The sequence below is a fragment of the Chanodichthys erythropterus genome, chromosome 23 (genome assembly GCF_024489055.1).
Source record: "Chanodichthys erythropterus isolate Z2021 chromosome 23, ASM2448905v1, whole genome shotgun sequence".
Taxonomy (NCBI): Eukaryota; Metazoa; Chordata; class Actinopteri; order Cypriniformes; family Xenocyprididae; genus Chanodichthys; species Chanodichthys erythropterus.
Window position 1 is genome coordinate 30,087,823 of NC_090243.1, and position 20,322 is coordinate 30,108,144.

At 39.0% G+C, this 20,322-nt stretch overlaps 1 protein-coding gene across 1 annotated transcript in view; it reads right to left on the reverse strand.

Annotated features, from left to right (window-relative positions):
• dpp6a (dipeptidyl-peptidase 6a) overlaps positions 1 to 20,322 on the reverse strand; it is a 293,120-nt gene that overhangs the window by 37,032 nt on the left and 235,766 nt on the right. The window contains exons 9-13 of the mRNA XM_067377789.1: positions 11,061 to 11,215; positions 10,883 to 10,980; positions 7,655 to 7,778; positions 4,762 to 4,800; positions 4,093 to 4,200 (exon numbers count right to left, since the gene is read on the reverse strand). Of these exons, the coding sequence (XP_067233890.1) occupies positions 4,093 to 4,200; positions 4,762 to 4,800; positions 7,655 to 7,778; positions 10,883 to 10,980; positions 11,061 to 11,215 (524 nt within the window). The remainder of the gene's footprint in view (positions 1 to 4,092; positions 4,201 to 4,761; positions 4,801 to 7,654; positions 7,779 to 10,882; positions 10,981 to 11,060; positions 11,216 to 20,322) is intronic.

The window sequence follows — 20,322 nt, forward strand, 5'->3', positions numbered from 1 at the left end:
TTCTGAGCCTGTCAAGTCCTTCTTTTGACCCATTTTGCCAAAGGAAAGGAAGTTGCCTAATAATTATGCACACCTGATATAGGGTGTTGATGTCATTAGACCACACCCCTTCTCATTACAGAGATGCACATCACATAATATGCTTAATTGGTAGTAGGCTTTCCAGCCTATACAGCTTGGAGTAAGACAACATGCATAACGAGGATGATGTGGTCAAAATACTCATTTGCCTAATAATTCTGCACTCCCTGTATATAAACACTACAGATCATTCATTAGACACTACATAAAAAGGACAACACAGCATCCAGAGCATCTAGTTACAGAAAAAAAAAAAAAAAAAAAAAAAAAAACATATTGTATACATTAAACAATTTGCAATTAAGTAAAAAAGTATATTAATCACAACTAAGGTGAAAATATTGTATACTGTATGTACTGAAAGTACAGTGCCCTTCACAATTATTGGCACCCTTAGTAAATATGAGCAAAGGCGGCTGTGAAAATAAATCTGAATTGTTTATCCTTTTGATCTTTCATTCAAAAATTCACAAAAATCTAACCTTTCATCAAAAGTAAAACAATTGAAAGTGTGGGGAAACTCACATTATGATTTTTTTTTTTTTTTCTCCAAAATATGTTGGCCACAATTATTGGCACCCCTAGAAATTCTTATGAGTAAAATATCTCTGAAGTATATTCCCATTCATATTTACATTTTTTAGCACACCAGGGTGACTAGGAGCATAACATTGTCCAGCCATGACTTCCTGTTCCACAGGAGTACAAATATGTTTAAACACAAAGGCCAAATTCTCTTAATAATTCATCACAATGAGAAAAAAACAAAGAATATAGTTCTGATGTGCAGCAAAAGATTGTTGGGCTTCACAAAATAGAAAGTGGTTTTAAGAAAATAGCTAAAGCATTGAAAATCCCCATTTCCACTATCAGGGCAATAATTAAGAAGTTCCAATCAACTAAAGATGTTACAAATCTGCCTGGAAGAGGATGTGTGTCTAAATTGTCCTAATGTGAAGTAAGGACTCTCCAAGGATCACAGCTGGAGAATTGCAGAGATTAGTTGAGTCTTGAGTCTCAGAAAGCCTAAAAAAGTGATCAAACAGCACCTACATCAAGTTGTTCGGGAGGGTTTCAAGGAAAATCCTCAGCTCTCATCCAGAAACAATCTCCAGCATATTCAGTTGTCAGACAAGACTGGAACTTCAAACGGGACCAGCTTCTATAGTCAGATGAAACTAAAAAAAGAGCTTTTTGGCATCAAACCCACCAGATGGGTTTGATGCACACGTGGATAAAAAGTACCCCATGCCCATGGTTAAATATACTGCTGGATCTTTAATGTTGTGGGCCTAATTTCTGCTGGAAGTCCTGGATATCTTGTTCAGATACATGGTATCATGGATTCTATCAAATACCAACAGATAAAAAATCTAAACCTGACCGCTTCTGCTAGAAATCCAATAATGGGCCGTGGTTGGATCTTCAATAAGGACAATGATCCAAAACAAACATCAAAACCAACACAAAAATGTGTCACTGAGCACAAAATGAAGCTTCTGTAATGGGTGGAGTGAACTGAAGAGAAGAAGCACCAACATGGAGCTGGGAATCTGAAGGATCTGGAGAGATTCTGTATGAAGGAATGGTCTCTGATCTCTTGTCAGGTGTTCTCCAAACTCAAAAGGAGGTTGCAAAAAGTTTTGAATAAAAGGGTGCCAATAATTGTGGCCAACGTGTTTTGGAGAAAAACATTTATTTCATAATGTGATTTCCCCCCCACTTTCAATTCTTTTCCTTCAATGAATAGTTATAAGTTTGTGAATTTTTTGAATGAAAGATCAAAAGGATAAACAATGCAGATTTATTTTCACAGCCGCCTTTGCTCATAATTACTAAGGGTGCCAATGATTGTAGAGGGCACTCTATAGTATTGTATTGAGTATTGAATATTGTATAGAATTGAATGTCTGTATATTCAGCACTTATAGACTGTAAACATACAGTAGTTCAAATGCAAAAGCCCAAAAGGTCAAAGAAAACTCTAAATGAAAAGCATGTTTTTGGCTTTGTTCTTTGGCTATGTTCAGAATGTCAGTCCAAATCCGATTATGTGTGTATCCAATTGGAATCTGATCTAAAATTATTGACATCCACATTGTGTATTGCAACTGTTCAGATCGGATTTGTGTGTCCATGCCGCTCTTTTGTTTTCCAGAATATCTGCATTGGTTTCTATGGCAATGATTTTGCATAGGTAGGTGTACGCCAAAAACAACAGCCGCAGGATGGAGGGGTTTGTAATACAGATGTTTGGTGAAATGTAGGAGTATGTGCGGCTTTATTCCACTGTGTCATCTTTGCCGGTTTCAAAACATGTCTCCGTGATATTGTTATTCTGCTCCTCTGGCACATTGCAACAACACAACCTTGTTTCTGCTGTGACTTTCAGAATGTTTCTTTTAACAACGTCTGACGTTTATGTTTTACATGGCATGAGAAAGTCACATAAACCACATGAAATCTGATCAGGGAGGTCAGACTGAAAACAGATTTCGAGAAATGTGATTTGAATAGGATTTCAAACCACATATGAATGTAGCTCGAAAATGGATTTAGAAAAATTTCATGTGATTTTTGGCCACTCAGACTTGCTAAATATGATCGGATTTCAATCGGATAGGCACAAAAATTGGATTTGGACTGACAGTCTGAACGTAGCCTTTGTGCAACCATAAAATCAAAGTCAGTAAGAGATTCATTCTGCCTCAGCATCAAGTCTTCGTGTTGGGTTCAGTCTGGGGTCTTTGTCCACATCATAGGCAATTCCGTCTCTTGCCAGGCAAACAATCAAACCCTTTTTGACAACACACCACACCTTGCTCTTCCTCGTCCTCTTCCTCCTCGTCTACCACCTCTTACACATACTCGTCTTCTTCTTATTCTCAGATTGTTTCCATCCATTTTTGGTATCAATATTCAGTTCACTTTTGCCACCTGTGCACTCTGAGCTGGCTTCTATTTTTTACATTTGGTTTGATCACATCATTAGAAACAAGTGTGAACAATTTTGAGCCGTTGTGTGTAAATGATGACAACTCTGTTTAGTTGTTTAACTGGTCCCACTTTATATTAAGTGGCCTTAACTACTATGTACTTACATTTAAATTAATGATTTGATACAATGCTCTTATTGTGTACATACATGTTTTTACATTGTACTTATATTTTAAAAAACACCTGCATGTAATTACATCTGTAATTAATTTCTGTAATTACATTTATATTTACACTGTTGACCCATCCCTTACACCTTACCCCTACCCTTAAACCTATCCATACCACCAAAGCTTTCCCTAACCTTACCTGTATCCCAATTCAATAGCAGTAAAAGTGTTTTGCAATTCAATATGAACCCAATAAGTACAATGTACTTATTTTTTGATGTAAGTACATAGTAGTTAAGGCCACTTAATATAAAGTGGGACCGTTTAACTTTTGCCTCCTGTGATTAAAGTTGTGCATCACAGTTCAAACTGTGTTTTAGTGAGTAAGAATGTTTAGAGTTTTGCAAAAAGAGTGCATGAAATTTGCAAATGGTATCTAACTCCCTGAACTTGTTTAATGTTTTGCAGAAAGAGTGATTTATTCAACAAATAGGTTTAGGCTTTTTAGAATTCGGTTCAGAAAATGAGGTTTAGTGTCTTGGCATCCTGCAAGTTTCAGAGCTTAAAATGTCCTCCTCGTTATAAACAAAACATTTATTTAATCGAGCTCCAAAAACAACTTGTTTGGATATTGAGGGATTTGTGATGTCACAGGCAAATACATTTGCATATTCCTGCCTCTGGAGCAAGATGATGACAAATAGTTTTACATCATTGCACCATAGGCCCCACCCACTGGCGTTCAGTCGATTAACATTGCTGACACTTGCCTACACCAGATGCGAGCATTGCTTCGCGTCAAAAGCAAATAGAACCCATTATAATCACTGAAGCTGTCTACACTGGATACAGTATACAGATAGAAAAAGGTTGAAAAGCCCTGCTTTAACACGGAAGTTTGTACCTGTGAGATAGACATGGAGATGTGGAAGAACTTCCCTCGTCCTCCCTGAGGGATTGCTCTGGTGAAGAACAGTTTCAGACCGTCTTTAGAGAAGAGTGGCTCTTCATTCTGTTGGAGAAACATGACTCTAAATGATCATTACGGTCACACCAGCACCATTATTACTATCATCACGGTGATGTTCTCCTCCCATGGTAGTGTTTCGTCATTTGGTTTGCTCTGTGGAGTTTCATAATTACTGAATTATAAAACCTGCAGGAGCACTAGAGAATGCGTCCGCAGCACAAAGCGGTCGTATTTCTCCAAGCAACACTAAAAATATTAAAACCGTAACAACATATATTAGAATGTGAATTATTATGATGATCCAGTGCATATATAATAGTGCGTCTGAGCCCTCAGGCCTATTTCTGCAGGTGCCACACGATCTTTTATTCATGTTATTGCAAAACATTTCATGCAGCCACTTTCTCCCTCTGGTGAAAAACAGACATGAAAAACTAATCAGGAAAAACAATATCAGCTCAAGCACGATACTGTGGGGAATATGATAAGACAAACAACATCAAACGTTCCTGACTATTCAAAGCTGTTATTGTTGACAAACACTGACATGGCACATCCCATCATTTTTTTGCCCTTGTCAGGGTGGAGGAAGTTAATGCTCACCTGTCTGTGCAGCCACCCCTCACTTTCATCCTCATGTTTCTGAAACAAAACAAAACAAACAAATCACATGGCAAGATTGCAGTGAAATATTACAAAAGTGCAGAATCTAGTTTCTGGCTCATTCAGTCTAATTCAAAGAAAACGGTGATCATTTTTTTTCTAAATGAAACAAAATAATACCACAGTTGAGTAAGAACTCTTACTAGCAATCGACAATACAGTGACCCGGTGACCTTCTGAGATTAAAGTGCTGTTCATGATAAAGTGCTGAAACCAATGATAAAATGATAAAAACTTGCTTAATAAAATAGTAAAGTGGTCCAGCAGGCTGTTAGGTGACCCGCAGCTTAATGTGGAGACCTTGTATACAAAACAGTTACAGCGCATAACTTGTCAGGGTTCTGTCACTTCAGTCTTGCTTATTTCTTGGTTTTGTGACAGAGCTCTGACACCCGTTCTTGTCGTGTTTTTGTGTGAGCGTACGGTCTCGAGGGTTCTCGGGGCTGTGCGCTCTCTTGTCTGCGTGCCCTCTTGTCTGCGTGCCTTGTTTCATGTTGGGAGCGTGGCGTTCGGATCCCGGCACTCGTGTCTAGTTTGGTTTCGGTTTCGTGTCGGGATTCGGACACTCGCGCTCCCAGTCCTGTCTTTGTTGTGAGCGCACGGTTGAGTGTTCTTTCACTTGCCGTGCGTTCTTGTCTCCTGTTTTGTCTCTTGTATTGTCATGTAGCACGCGGTTATTTCCACCTGCCGCGTGCTTTCATGTTGTTTTTTTCTTGTGTTGTGTAGCACGCAGTCTGTGTTTCACGGGCTGTGTGCTCTCATGTTGTCTTGTTTTGTGTGAACAAGTGGCTTATGAGTTTTCATAGTCACGTGTTCATGTCTCGTCTTGTGTAAGCACATGGCTTGTGATTTTGTCTTCATTGGCCATGTGCTTGTGTCTTTGTTTTGTTTGATGTGAGCACATGACTTGTCATGTGTTTCTTTGTGCCATGTGCTCTCATGTCTATTGTCTTGACCCCACCCACCTTGTTACCTCATTATTGGTTGATTTGCCCCACCTGTCCTCCCTTGTTACCTGCCTTGTTTGCTCTCCTATTTATTCTCCTTGTGTTTGCAGTCCTGTGCTGGTTCGTTGTCATACTTTCCCTGGTGTTTTTAGTAAGTCAAGTCAAGTCAAGTCAAGTCAAGTCAAGTCAAGTCAAGTCAAGTCAAGTCAAGTCAAGTCAAGTCAAGTCAAGTCAAGTCAAGTCAAGTCAAGTCAAGTCAAGTCAAGTCAAGTCAAGTCAAGTCAAGTCAAGTCAAGTCAAGTCTTTTGTTAAGTCTGTTTTCCCCCACGGGGTAGTTTTTGTTGTGTTTATGTTTTATTTTTTATTATTAATAAAAAGCCCTCTTCCCTGCATTATTGAGTCCTCGTCCTTCCCTACACCTGACATAACTAGTTCGATTTTAAATGACAGTTCACATCCTTTGCACACAGAATTCCAGCTTCTACCGTCAAGGCGTAGGTTTAGAATCCCCAGGTGTAGAACAAAAAGACACAAAAATAGCTTTGTTCCAGCAGCCATTACTTTGAGGAATGAGTTATAGCTTATTGTGTACTTGGTTTTTATGTATTTTACTTTCTATTTGTGTATGAGGAGTCATGTATGTATTATTTATTCTGGACCGACAAGAACTTTTTGATGATATAGTTTTTTATGTGCTCTGTTTCATATGTGTGTATGAGGACTCTACTGCAAACAAAATCTACTTTCGAGTACAAATAAAGTAACTTGAACTTGAACTTGAGGTGCAGTATGTAGGATTTATGTCCGCTAGAGGTCAAGACATGTGGTCTTCACCTCAACGGCCGGTGGAAAAGATTTGGATAGGACTTGGGAAGAAATCATGTTCATGGATACAATTATTAATGAGAATGAAATATGAAGCAGAGCAGGAGCGAGTGTTGTGGGAGCTGAACGAATCCGCTGGAGCGATTGCGCAACACACGCCTCACGAGCAGAGGAACTTTTATTATGCTACAGTTGCTTCCGTTTTTCGGGTCACGAGTATGTGGTAACGCAGCTCTGTTTATCATATTAGATACATTTAAGAGTGTTGAAAATGATGTTATAACGTTACTCTGTGCGTTCGCATGGAGGCTGCTGTGAGACACTTGTTTGAGACGCACTGCAGTAAGATAGATCGATTTTAGAATATCATATTAAATGCTGGATGGCTTGTGTTGATAAATGACATGCAATTCATTTTAAAACACATTGTATGGTGGAGAAAATTCTGGATTTCTGTTACTAAAAATAAAGCTGCATCTGATTATGCTATCTTAGCTACTTCACAAAATAGTGTTTTTCTCTGAGGCATGGTAAAGCATGGTACTCTCAAAAAATCAAGAAAATTAGATTTAAACAATAAGACAAAAGGTGTTGAGCTATATAACAACAATTAGTTTTCTGTCTATAAATATATCAAAACAGTTGTTCCCTTGTCTATTAAAACATGTAATATATTAAAGCGTCTTTGGTGTTTCCATGGTTTCTACAAAATGAAACCGGAAACCGAGGGTAACGTGGATATGACGCAATTGACAGGTGACTCCTCACACGTCCCGGAGCCTTGGTTAAAATTGTAATTTTCTCACGATTTACAAATAGTTGGAAATATTTGGGATATTGTAAATACTTAAGTGAACAAAATATATAACACTGGCCTAGTGGTTTTTGGATATTTTACTGCAAAAAGCGTACATATTGCACCTTAAAAAAAAAAAAAAAAAAAAAATCAACCTCCGCTTGTGAAATGCGCTCCATTGTACTGCAGATTTTCACATTCCTTGTAATGTGTAAATTGGACTTTACATTGAACTTTGGAAAATACTTAAAAAACCCAGGCATACCTTGGTGCAGACACCCGTTGTGGCCACACAGAGGGTCAGGATGGAGATATTCTGGGCTCGGTTCAACCAGTTTACAGCCAGTTTGGTACTTGTGGCCCACTTCACCATAGTCACATAGTATTCGCTGTAATATACACAAGAAATAAGCAGCAATGTCTTCTGCCAGAAAGGCTATATCCAATCACTAGGCCTGGACCCAATATTTCAAAGGTTTTCACAGAATTCAAATGCCCATCGTTTACAGCTATACATACTTCTCACCCCTTGGGTGTATATTTATTATTTATTGAATATTATGGCTAATTTGATGATACTTTCAGCTCGGAATATATCTTATATGAGTACCATATTGGTTACAGGCTGATATTTTTTTGCTGATTTCCTCTATTTCCAAATTTGTACTGTGCCATCATCTAACACTCACTTCAAATGTATATTTAAAAACAAAAAGTATTTAATAATAATAATAATAATAATAATAATTTTAATATTTATATAATAAATATATTATTAATATATTATATTTATAATATTTATAATTTACATATTAATCTCTAGCAAAACTCAAAATGAATATCTATTTTTAATAGTGTTCATCAAAATGTGATGTATAAATTCACTTGTATTTTGGTAGCGGCTATTTGCAATAGATGCTATTTATACTAGTTGAAAATAGTGATATATTCTATTTACACCATGTAAATGTGTTGTGTTCGTTAGCAAATCTTTTGCGTTCTCTCGCAAAAGTATTGCATATAAATATAGTTTTTTCCTCCCACCTCATATAATTTCCATCACAAAAGTTCTGCAAATGAAAGTAAAGTTTTTCCATGGAACGCCAAAGTTTTGAGAGAATGTGAGCTTATTGAGAGTAGGGTTGGGAACCGAGAACTGGTTCTCATCTGGAACTGGTAGTGTTTTTTGAAAAGATCTGCAAGATTTCTAAGTTTCGGTTCCGAAAACACTTCTGTGTGATGGGTGGGAGAAGTGTGGGGAGTGTATCCTTTAATAGAGACATCTCACATCATGAATATTATAGCAATGAATGCACTCATATATGTCAGATATCAATGTAGAGGGAGAGAGAGAGAGATGCACAAAGCTGCACGATTAATCTTTAAAAGATCGCGTTCTCGATTTCATCACCCACATCATCTAATTCCTAAATGACAACGATTCGCCCATGTATATTAAACCTTTGACAAAAATAGGTCATTCAAATCTGTGTTCGCACTGCCGTTGATCTGAAGAGAGTTGACTTGTGTAGATAACAGCTTCACAAACAATCTTTTCAAATGCACAGTATCTTTATTTCTGTAACAAATATTCCAATTATAACAGAAGTATACAAAAGTGTATCATTCAGATAGAAACGCTGATGTTACCGATCAAAATATAATAAATTACCTTCTGAAAGTAACTGACTTCAAATAACGACTGTATCAATTGCATTGTTAAACCACTAGGTGGCAACAAATTACTGTTAAAAATGTGTCTATCACTGAATCATTCTTTCAGAAACAAGTCTTTATGAATCCAACTTACTAAAATATTACGTTTCACCTGTCTGGATTAGATAAGATGCTTGTGTGTTCAAGCATCTTATCTAATTTGTGGTAACACTTTACAATAAGGTTCATTCATGAACTAACTATGAGCAATACATGTGTTAATGTATTTGTTAATCTTTGTTAATGTTAGTTAATAAAAATACAGCCGTTCATAGTTTGTTCATGTTACTTCACAGTGCATTAACTAATGTTAACAAATACAACTCTTGATTTTAATAGTGTATTAGTAAATGTTGAAATTAACATTAACAAAGATTAATAAATGCTGTAGAAATGCAGTTCAATATTAGTTCATGTTAATGTAGGCCTAGTTAACTGATGTTAACTAATGAACCTTATTCTAAAGTGTAAGCGAATAAGATTAGCAGCCTGTTAAATTCATTTAACAAGGATAATAAACACAAAAAGGACTGTTTGAGTTGAGTTTTGTGCATTTTTCACTTACTACTATTTTTTTTATTAGTTGTTTAATTATTTTAAAGGAACCGGAACCGGAATCATTAGGAACCGGACAATTCCTTACGATTCCCAACCCTAATTGTGAGAGAACTTGAAGATTCTCAGGCGAATGCAAGCGTTTTATGACAGAACGCAAAGCAGTCAAATCTCACATTTTTCCCCACAACATGTCCCTCTAGAGCAGGGGTGTCAAACATACGGCCCGCGGGCCGAATACAGCCCACAAAGGTGTCCATAAGTAGCCTATTTTAAAATCGCAGCGATTGTTTGTGTACAGCTGTAACCAGGGAAGCGTTATATCGCTGCTGTTCAACAAGCGCCACCTACTGTTAGAGAGTGAATTTGCATTTTCATTTAGTCCGTTTGCTATTTTTTGTTTTGTGCAAACATCTTATGTAGCATACTTTCACTAAGCTATAAAGTCAGACCATTTTTTTTTTTTTTTCTGTAAATCTTGAAATTATACAATCTAATTTAAATCAAAAACAACTGCTCATGCTCAAAAAGCAGTGGTGCCTGTATACTAAATGGCTATATATACAGTTTGGCCCGTTATAGAACACATAACAAATAAATTTGCTTAAAGAAAAAAAAAAAAAAAAGGCAACCAGTATCAAATTTGGTAACACTTTACAATTAATGTATTAACTAACATGAACTAACCATGAGCATTACATTTGTTACTGTATTTACTAATCTTCTTTAACGTTAAAAATACAGTTGTTCATTGTTTGTTCATGTTAGTTCACAGTGCATTAACTAATGTTAACACGATTTTAATAATGTATTAGTAAATGCTGAAATTAACAAAGATTAATAAATGCTGTAGAAGTGCAGTTCATGTTAGCTAATATTGTTAAGTAATGAACCTTATTGTAAAGTTTTACCAATCAAACATTATTTTAAAAGTCTAATAAAGTCTTTTCACAGTAAAAACAAATGCTGTTTTCAAAGAGCAGTGTGTTTTTTTTTTCTTGCAAATTAAAATAGTTTGTATGCTTAATATTAATGCAACTGTCAGCTTACTACGGTTTAAAAAAAAAAAAAAATTGGCCCGCACATGGTTAAATTTTTTTCCCATCCGGCCCTCAACCTAAAATGAGTTTGACACCCCTGCTCTAGAGGGTGTGTATTTAATATATTCTACTGTAAATTCCCCCATAATGATCATAATTGAGTGCACAAGCAGTCCGCCTACCCTATTCTTTGGTCCTCTGGTCTTCTCATCTCAATAGTGTGCAGTGGGCCATTGAGATTCACAACATACAGAGAAATGACGGGGTTTTCCTCCCCTGCCTGGAAGAAAAACGTTCAAGCATAACTCATTATCATCTTCACCACTATCCCTTATGTTTACAGTCATGCACAGTCTTTACCTTAGGGTAATGGTATTGTCTCGCCGTAGGGTAGACAGAGCCAGTGAACATGGGGATCTCCATTTTGGGCACCAGCGTGTCGTTGATGGTTGCGTATGCCAGCCTGGCACCATCCGGAGACCACCAGTGTGCGATGTGGGACTTAAAGATCTCCGCTGTACAAGAAAGATTCAGGAGTTTCTCTCAGTCATATTTCACTGTGGTTCAATCACTCGAATAATTGCAGGAATAGTAAAGCGTAATCATCCATGACACAGCGTCTCTCAGGTCTCATTCCAGCTACGTCCACACACACACACACACACACTCACTCAGATTTCCCATCTTTATTCAGATACAGTCCATGCACCTGGAGCGGTTAAGAGCATTTCTCCATAACCACCTGTTTCTATATGAATCTTTGCTTCCCTCACACAGAGGCAGCCAGAAAGGTTCTGGCCCATAAATCACGGGGCGGACTGTAATCTCAGCGGGGCCGGAGAGAGAGAGTGTCGAACCTCTCCATCAAGTGCTCCTTCTCTTCTACAATCTCTGGGAAAAAAGCAATTTCTGGACTTCACCAAAGGCTGCGGAAATAGGGTCTGACCCCTCTTCCTGTGCTCGAATGGGCAGGAAGTCACATGTTCAGCACAGTTGTGCTCACTTCATCACCTACAGAGAGTGAGTGAACAAATCTGTTCAGAGAGCTTATGTTGACATCTGAGGATTTTGACAGGTATTTATAGTTAGCGTGTTTTTATATTTCCATTTTTGTTGTCAATTTTATTTTGAATGAATGAATTACAATATTAATGCATTTTTTAATAGAAATGCATACTTTTATTCAGCAAGAATGCATTAAATACATTAAAAGTGACAGTAAAATGGTTACATTGTTTCAAATAAATGCTGCTCTTGTGAACTTTCTATTCATCAAAGACTATGGGCCCTATTTTAACGATCTAAACGCAGTGTAAAGCGCACGGCGCAGGTGCACTCAGGGCATGTCCAAATCCACAACGACGGAAAAAGGGTCTGTGCGCCGGGGCGCATTTTTGAAATGAGTTGTCCCTATTCTCTTAATGAGTAATGGGTGTAACGTTCAATAAACCAATCAGAGTGTCATCTTCCATTCCCTTTAAGAGCGAGATGCGCTCGCGCCATGGCGGATTGCTATTTACATGGTGGCATTTGTTGGCGGAAAGTTCACCCGTGCGCAAAGTTAAAGCGGGCTTGCAAATGCAGGCTTTCAAATAGCTCCACGCGATGAGTCAGTTAATATATATGTGTGTGTATTGGCACGATTGTTCAATTAATTAGCCAGTTTCGTTCATCATTATAAGTAGTAATAGGCTGAATTGAAAATAGGTAGCCTAATACTAATACACGCAATGACTATTCATCATTACATTTTTATATTTATGTAGCCTACACAATAATATTCTTTTACACTGTAATCATTTTGTTTTTAATATTTGGCATGTTTGTGTGATGCGCATCCCTGTGTGTAATAAGCAAAGTCAACGCGCACTGTGGACGCGCCCAGAGGTGCAGTTTCTACCAACGTTCTCTAACAAAAAAATATTGCGCCACTGACTTTAGACTTTAGACCAGGTTTGAGATGGTCTATGGCGCAGTCTATTTTCAGCTCCTTAAAATAGCAATGCGCCGGCAATGCGCCTGAACAATTTAAGGACGTGGCGCTGAACGGGAAAATACGAAAGGCGCCGGACGCAAACTAGCAAACACACTTGCGCTGCGCCTTGCGTCGCATTGCGCCGGGTGTATTATGGGGCCCTATATCATAGTTTCCATAGATATTAAGCACAACTGTTTTCAATATTGTTAGTAATGATAATGTAATAATATATACAATTAATAATAATATGTTTCTTAAGCTCCAAATCAGCATATTAGAATGATTTCTGAAGGATCATGTGACACTGAAGACTGTAATGATGCTGAAAATTCAGCTTTGCCATCACAGGAATAAATTACATTTTAAATTATATTAAAATAGAAAACAATTATTTTGAATTGTAATATTTCACAATAGTTCTTATCGTATCTTATCGATCAAATAAATGCAGCATTGTTGAGCATAAGAGACTGCTTTCAAAAACATTCATATAAAATAATATTTATTAATAATATAACAATATTGATCATTTAGAATTTGCAGTTTTGAACAACATTGTTTTCTATATGTTTACCATGGAAATGTTTTGAATTAAATGAGCTTTTGGGTTTTGATGTAAATCTGATTTTCATAATAAATTCATGTACAATTGCACGAATACAATGTACAACTTTAAAAGGCATACATTAGTGTAACAGCACTCTTTGTACTTGACATTCTTTTATACAGTGTTGGTATAAGTTGTGGATTTCCAAACTTTCATTTGTATCAGACATTTGGGAAAATATTACATACTAAAGTTTGAAACACAAGACTCTCCTCTGCTCATTTAATGTGTGGGCTTTAATGTTGGCTCATTCCAAAACCTTAAAAAAACGTTTCCTTTTAAGTCAGTAAGAAGGCTGCTCAGAGGTAAAAATCATCCTCACAGCACATCCGGATCCATTTTTCCTTATCATCCTGTCTAATGAGATGTCTCCATTTTGTTGGTCTTTGAACGCAGCATAGATGTATGCTTTAATGTCAATGATATCCCACAATCCTGTGTTTCTCAAGTCTTCTGGGTCCCTATACATTTTTGGGTGAACTAGCCCTTTAATGCTACTGAGGACAATAACCGCATTAGTTTAGAGTTGCAATAACATATTTTAATGCCTACAGAGTATGATACGGATGTTTTAGAGGAAGTGCCTGTGAGTATCATGGGAACTTCACAATGAATCTGATCATTACAGAGATGCTGACCCGTGGATGAACCAAAGCAAGCCTGCCACAGACATCTCTGTACAAAACAGCAAAAACGACTCTCATTAGACATAAGATGTCAGAAACCCTTTAAACACATCTCTCTCTCTCTCATTCCTGTTTTCTGCGTGTCTCTCTCTGTGTCCTTTATTCTGCCGAACACGCGCTCACACTCTCAGTAGAGAGCCAGGAAGCTTGTTGGGCTGTTGATTGCTCACACAGGGAGGTTTAATGCGGAGCTGAATGACGGCTGAAGCAGTAGTGTGTGTTTTGAGAGCTGGAGGACAGTAAAGTTGTGTCTAGCACACACACAGTTCTCTTACACTTGTCCTTCTTTAATCAGAGGACACAGCTGTAGCTGAATGAGCAGAAACTTTACTGTTCAGACTGAGCATTTCCATAATCTTTTCTTTATTCTAAAAACCAACAAAACCCAGTAAACATTTAACATGCCCTTGTGTACAGGCTGTTCAAATAGGGCCAAAAGCTAAGCAGTATTACACATGATTCATGGACAAGGCAATTCCGCAATGCATTGTGAAACTTTCCATCACAATTTTTACAAACAGACTAACGTTGATGACTCGCCTTCGATAATGAACGTGATATTGCGTGGCTTGTCAGTGAACTACGGCTCTGTCTATAGACCCCTTAAACGTTTGTAAACATTGCAACGTTTCCTGGTGGGCGGGGCTTAGCTGAAGGCAAAAAGAGACGCTGGACTCAATGTTGACAAACGTAAACTAGCATGTTTTAGGAGGGATTTATTAAACATAGATGCAGAAGAAGGTTCAGAACTGTCCGAATATGTACAGTCACTGACTCTGTGGGACCGTGACAGCTATTTTTTGTAAATTAACTTAAGTTTTTAATATTTCCTAGACAACATATGAATTACTTTCGGGTGGTTCAAGGAATTTTGTCAAGGCTTATTGTCTAATGTAACCTAACGCTGGGCTAACTATGATTATGGCTAGCAATGTGGATTATTTTAAGAGACCATTCAAAGGATGGCACACACATCTATCGCTGTATGTTTGTTTAATATTTAAGCTAGCTAGTGCGCTGAAGGTTGGCGACTTTTCACCTATAAAACAGAAACTTGCTGATTTATACTAGATAAAACCAACACACCATTACATATGCATCAATTATTTTACCTGATATGAAGTGTGCACTGCAAACACAAGCATTATTTATGATCGTCTCCGTCCAGGCTGTATGCCGTATTGCATTCAACCACAATGTCTCCTTGATTTCTATGAAGGAATGTCTGCCGGGATCTGGTAAAACTTTAGTTTTGAACCAAAAGTGCTGTTCCTTCTATTCTGGCAGCGAAAAACACAACAAGACGACTGTGGCGACCAGGGCGGACGAGAGCCGTGAGGGAACGGCGCGAGGCCGGTGACGCAAGTGATAACAAGCATCACCCGGGAGGCGCACCGGCCTTGAATCTCTCACGGAGGAGCTCCGGGAGCATAAAAGGAGGAGCGACGACCGTGGAGGACGAGAGAGGACCAGGCCTGGACTTTATTTTATGTTTTATTATGTTTGTGTGGCCGGCAGACGTCCGCGAGGGTATTTTTGAATTAAAGTTATGTTGAATGTTCGCCGGTTCCCGCCTCCTTCTTCCCACATCTACTAACCGTGTTACATTGGTGCCGAAACCCGGGAGGAAGGAGGGACATGCTGTCGGAGAGCCCTCGCTGCTGAGGGGGATCGCGGTGCTGCGGAGTTCGGGCAGCGCGGAAGTGAAGACCGCGAGAGGCTGCCCGAGGCGGTGGTGCTGGAGCCTAGTGAAAGGTGGGACAGAGAGCTCGAGGCCGTGCCCCTGGGACGAGGTGGGGTGGCTGCCGTCCTGGACCTGGAGGGAGCGGAGGAGTCGCCGCCGTCTGCCGTGGGCCGGAGCCTGCTGGCGTCCGCCATGAAGGGGAGGAGCAGGGGACGGGGGACTCGCTGCCGGCTGCCCTCAGTCGGAGGAGCCATCGCCGGCCGCCAGGAGGCGGTCGAGGATCGGGCCGTCCACCGAGCGTCCAGTGCCACCGCATGGCACTGCGAGAAAGAGCCTCTTGGCAGGCTGAGGACCGAGCAGCAGTGTGTCGGGGAACCGGACCAAGACTTTTTTTTTTCTCTTTTTCCTCTCTCCCCTCTCTCGTCCTGTCGCTCCCCTTGCTTCCGTCTCCTTTCTCTCGTCTCGTCTGTTCTTACCCCCAGGTGCTGCGGCCGCCGAGACAGGCCCCGGGGGGGGAGTAGAGCGCAGTCTCGGGAGTACTCCCCGGCCTGCGAGGGGCGATGGGGGTATGTGGCGACCAGGGCGGGCGAGAATCGTGAGGGAACAGCGCGAGGCCGGTGACGCAAGTGATAACAAGCATCACCCGGGAGGCGCACCGGCCTTGAATCTCTCACGGAGGAGCTCCAGGAGCATAAAAGGAGGAGCGACGACCGTGGAGGACGAGAGAGGACCAGGCCTGGACTTTATTTTATGTTTTATTATGTTTGTGTGGCCGGCAGACGTCCGCGAGGGTCTGCCGGCATTACTTTCGTTATTTTTGAATTAAAGTTATGTTGAATGTTCGCCGGTTCCCGCTTCCTTCTTCCCACATCTACTAACCGTGTTACAACGACATTTTAAAGTCAAAACCTCAAACTTTTAGCGCGGCTGCATTGAGTTCTTCCTTATGTTTTGCCTCCAGCTAGGGCGGTGATGTCACAGTGACGTAGGCGATTAAGGGGTCTATTAAATGCCGCTCCATTTGAAAGCAGGTGATGGCGATTTAGCGGTAATCTGGGAACCGGCTTTACTGACGAAATGCGCGTGACAATCTCATGCGATATATCGTGCAGCCCTAGTAATCAACTGAACAGAAACATGTGTGTGGAACTAATTAACAACCAAGGAAACTATACAGCCAACACAGGCAGGCAAAACAGGGACAGAACCAGGGGCGGTTTCTTCATTAGGGTGATATGGCAATGCACCACCAAAGTGCGAAAGAGACAGATTTTTTTCAATCACATTCAACCACAGTGTTTGTGTTAGCTGTCACTGCTCTAAGACTGAACATTGTTTGTAGGACAATATTGGGCAGGATGTGAAATAACATATTTTTAAATTAACTCTCTTGAGTCGGAGGTATCGCCGGCGATACCACTTCAGTTTCTTACCAGTGTGAAAGAGACTCAAAATACTCCATCAATGTTGCACATACAATTAAGAGTTATACACCATGTTTATCTGTGAAATATCTTCTTTTATTTTTGTACACTCAGACTAAAAACAAAATGTTGTGCTTTTTGTAAAATAAAGAAAAGTAACATGATACGTGATCTCTCGTCTCCTTCTGAGCTAATTCTAATCTGATAGTTCTCAGAAAATGAACTGTAACTTAGTGAATACTAATCACAAAAAAATTAGACTTATGTCTAAAGAAATGTTGAAATGTCAGGTTTTAAATCGTGCAAGTCAAATCGAAAACAAATATTCTGTGTTTATGTAATCTGTATGAGACACATGTCAGACGCCCGTGATTCAGCTCATTATCCGCTAATGCGGCCACGGAGCGAGAGCTATTCAGATGCAAATTCTGAGGCAATAAATGTATACATTGTTGCAATCGTGTATTCATTATCTTCAAAAGTGCCTATCTGCATGTTATAGCCATGGTTAGTGATCTCTGGAAGCCTCTGTCAGTTCCTGGAATGTCACATGAAATGCCTTTTCTTCATTGAGACATTTGTGGACTAAAGGTGCACAGAGCGTCCTCCGGCTGCAAGTATGAATTGAAAACACAGTATCCAGCACTCATAGTCATGGCAATAAATATTGAAGAAATATTACTCCTCTGTATAGAAAATTGACATAAACATATGAGAATCCATCAATATTTCTCCAAATGTGCATGCTTTTAAGCATATTAAGAAATTACAGCCAATATAAGATTTTAAGAGTCAAAATGTGAAGCTTGAGTCTTGGATCTTTTTAATGATGTATAGTTTTATTATGCCCTTTTATGAAGTCTTGATTTTGTTGGGGTGTACTGGGATAGGTTTTCACGCTTGGCTGTTTAAAAAAGGCATTATTTTTCACATATTTTACATTATTGTTGCACCTCTCTTCCCAGTCCATCACAAAACCTGTTGAGTTCTGGTTTCAATTAATCACCTCCTTCCAAAATACAAAATCTGCTCTGAATGCTTATCTGGCCCAGTGGTGAATCGCTTAAAATGTGTTCAGAAAATGTCACGCCCATTACCATAACCACAAGTTTCATCTGCTCAGGTATTAACAATGGCATCATTTTTGCCATATCTATTCGAGCCTGATTCAGATCCTGAGAATGTTTACGAACAAGAGGATCATGCAGAACCTTTGCAAGCACTGATTTTAAGTTGTAAGTGGTAAGTTCCTGAGGATCCTAAGTTTAAGTGGTAAGTTCCTAAGGATTGGTGAACAGTCTTAAAAAAGCGAGAGCCCCATAGCTAAACACTACATCAACACTGTAATGTTAGCTAGCAGGCTAGCGGAGCCAAACAGCTTTGCCCATTGCTTACATCGTAGCAACAACATAAAATTTATAATTGGAACTGTTAACAGAAAACACAACAACAAATAATAAAACATAAATGGGAACTGTTCTGTCTTTCAGAAGAAGCTTTTGTGCATAGCCAGCATTGTACTGTTATTGAAGCTTTCCTCCATAAAATGTACAGCACACAGATAAACATTGGGGTTATAATGTTCAGGAACAGTGTTAAAAATAAACATTAACCACCATTTTCTAAGTTTGTCTGCCTTAGGAAGGCCAAACAAAGGGGTTTTGGAACTGGGGTGGAAAAAAAAGCATCTCTTTAACATGGCAACAACACACTATTAAAGCATTAGTCCACTTTTAAATAAACTTTCCTTATAATTTACTCACCCCCATGTTATCCAAGATGTTCATGTCTTTATTTCATCAGTCGAAAAGAAATTAAGGTTTTTGAAGAAAACATTCCAGTATTTTTCTCCGTATAGTGGATTTCAACGGCTATCAACAGGTTGAAGTTCCGAATTGCAGTTTCAGTGCAGTTTCAAAGGACTTTAACATTACCAGACGAGGAATAAGGGTCTCATCTAGCGAAATGATTGGTCATTTTCGAAATATCACCTTGAACGTACTTCCCGTTTCTGCATTCTTCAAAACTCTTATGCTGAATGTCCTACGCCTTCCTTATTCTACTTGTGGAAAAAAACGAAACTGGCGGCGCGTTCGTTCCGTAAGTAGAATAGGAAAGGCGTAGAACATTCAGTGTAAGCGTTTTGAAGAATGCAGAAACGGGAAGTACGCTCAAGGACCCTTATTCCTCGTCTGGTATCGTTTAAAGCCCTTTGAAGCTGCACTGAAACTGCAATTTGGACCTTCAACCTGTTGGTAGCCGTTGAAATCCACTAAATGGAGAAAAATCCTGGAATGTTTTCCTCAAAAACCTTAATTTCTTTTCGACTGATGAAAGAAAGACATGAACATCTTGGATGGCATGGGGGTGAGTAAATTATCAGGAAAAAAATATTTAAAAGTGGACTAATCCTTTAAAGCAGTTCTTCTTTGTCTTCTCTAGCGCAGCTCAACCAGGCCTCGCCCTCTTTTTTTAGCGTATTCCGTAGGTGAGATTATTGAATTAATTTACAATGTTACTTCACAAGATCCAAAAGAAGCGTGTTGTAGTCCCAAGTTTGTTGTAGTTCTTGAAAAGTTCTTGTTAAAGAGAATATCTCACTTTGGAGTGGACTTATGCTCCGCCTTATGCTCAATCAACAACATTGCACACTAACTAAAGTTGAAAAAAATGAAAAAGCATAAAAGGACCCCTTTAAAGCTGCTGCTATCACTCACACACACTTTAGTTGTGTGCAAGTTCTCACATTTGTTTGCTTGAATATACTCAGGCAATCTACAAATAGAAAACATGTTAGAATATGTCCTTTTTAGAGTCCTTATCTGCCATCACTTGCCATTTTTGCTTCACATTGATCATACTGCACCAATGAGAGATCAAAATAAACAGCACATTTCTAAGATTCTCATTTAAATTCAAATAAGCCCCAACAAACATGACTTTACCATTGTTCATCACCTTCACTGGATTCATCAGGGTAATAACAGGCTTCTAACAAACCATTAGCAACTTAATTAGCTGGAGTTCATTGAGAAGATAATTCAATGAGGGTGAAGGTCTGTAGAGGTCTGATCAGCTCCGCTAGCACATGCTAACACAATCACTCATCTAAAGCTATTTGTCATTAGAAACACTATTGCATGTTATTGCAGCAGTTTTGGTTCTTCCCCTACATAACAACTTGCATCCTGCCAAAAATGGATGTGCATAATCGAAACTAGTAGTTAGGTTTCTAACAATTAA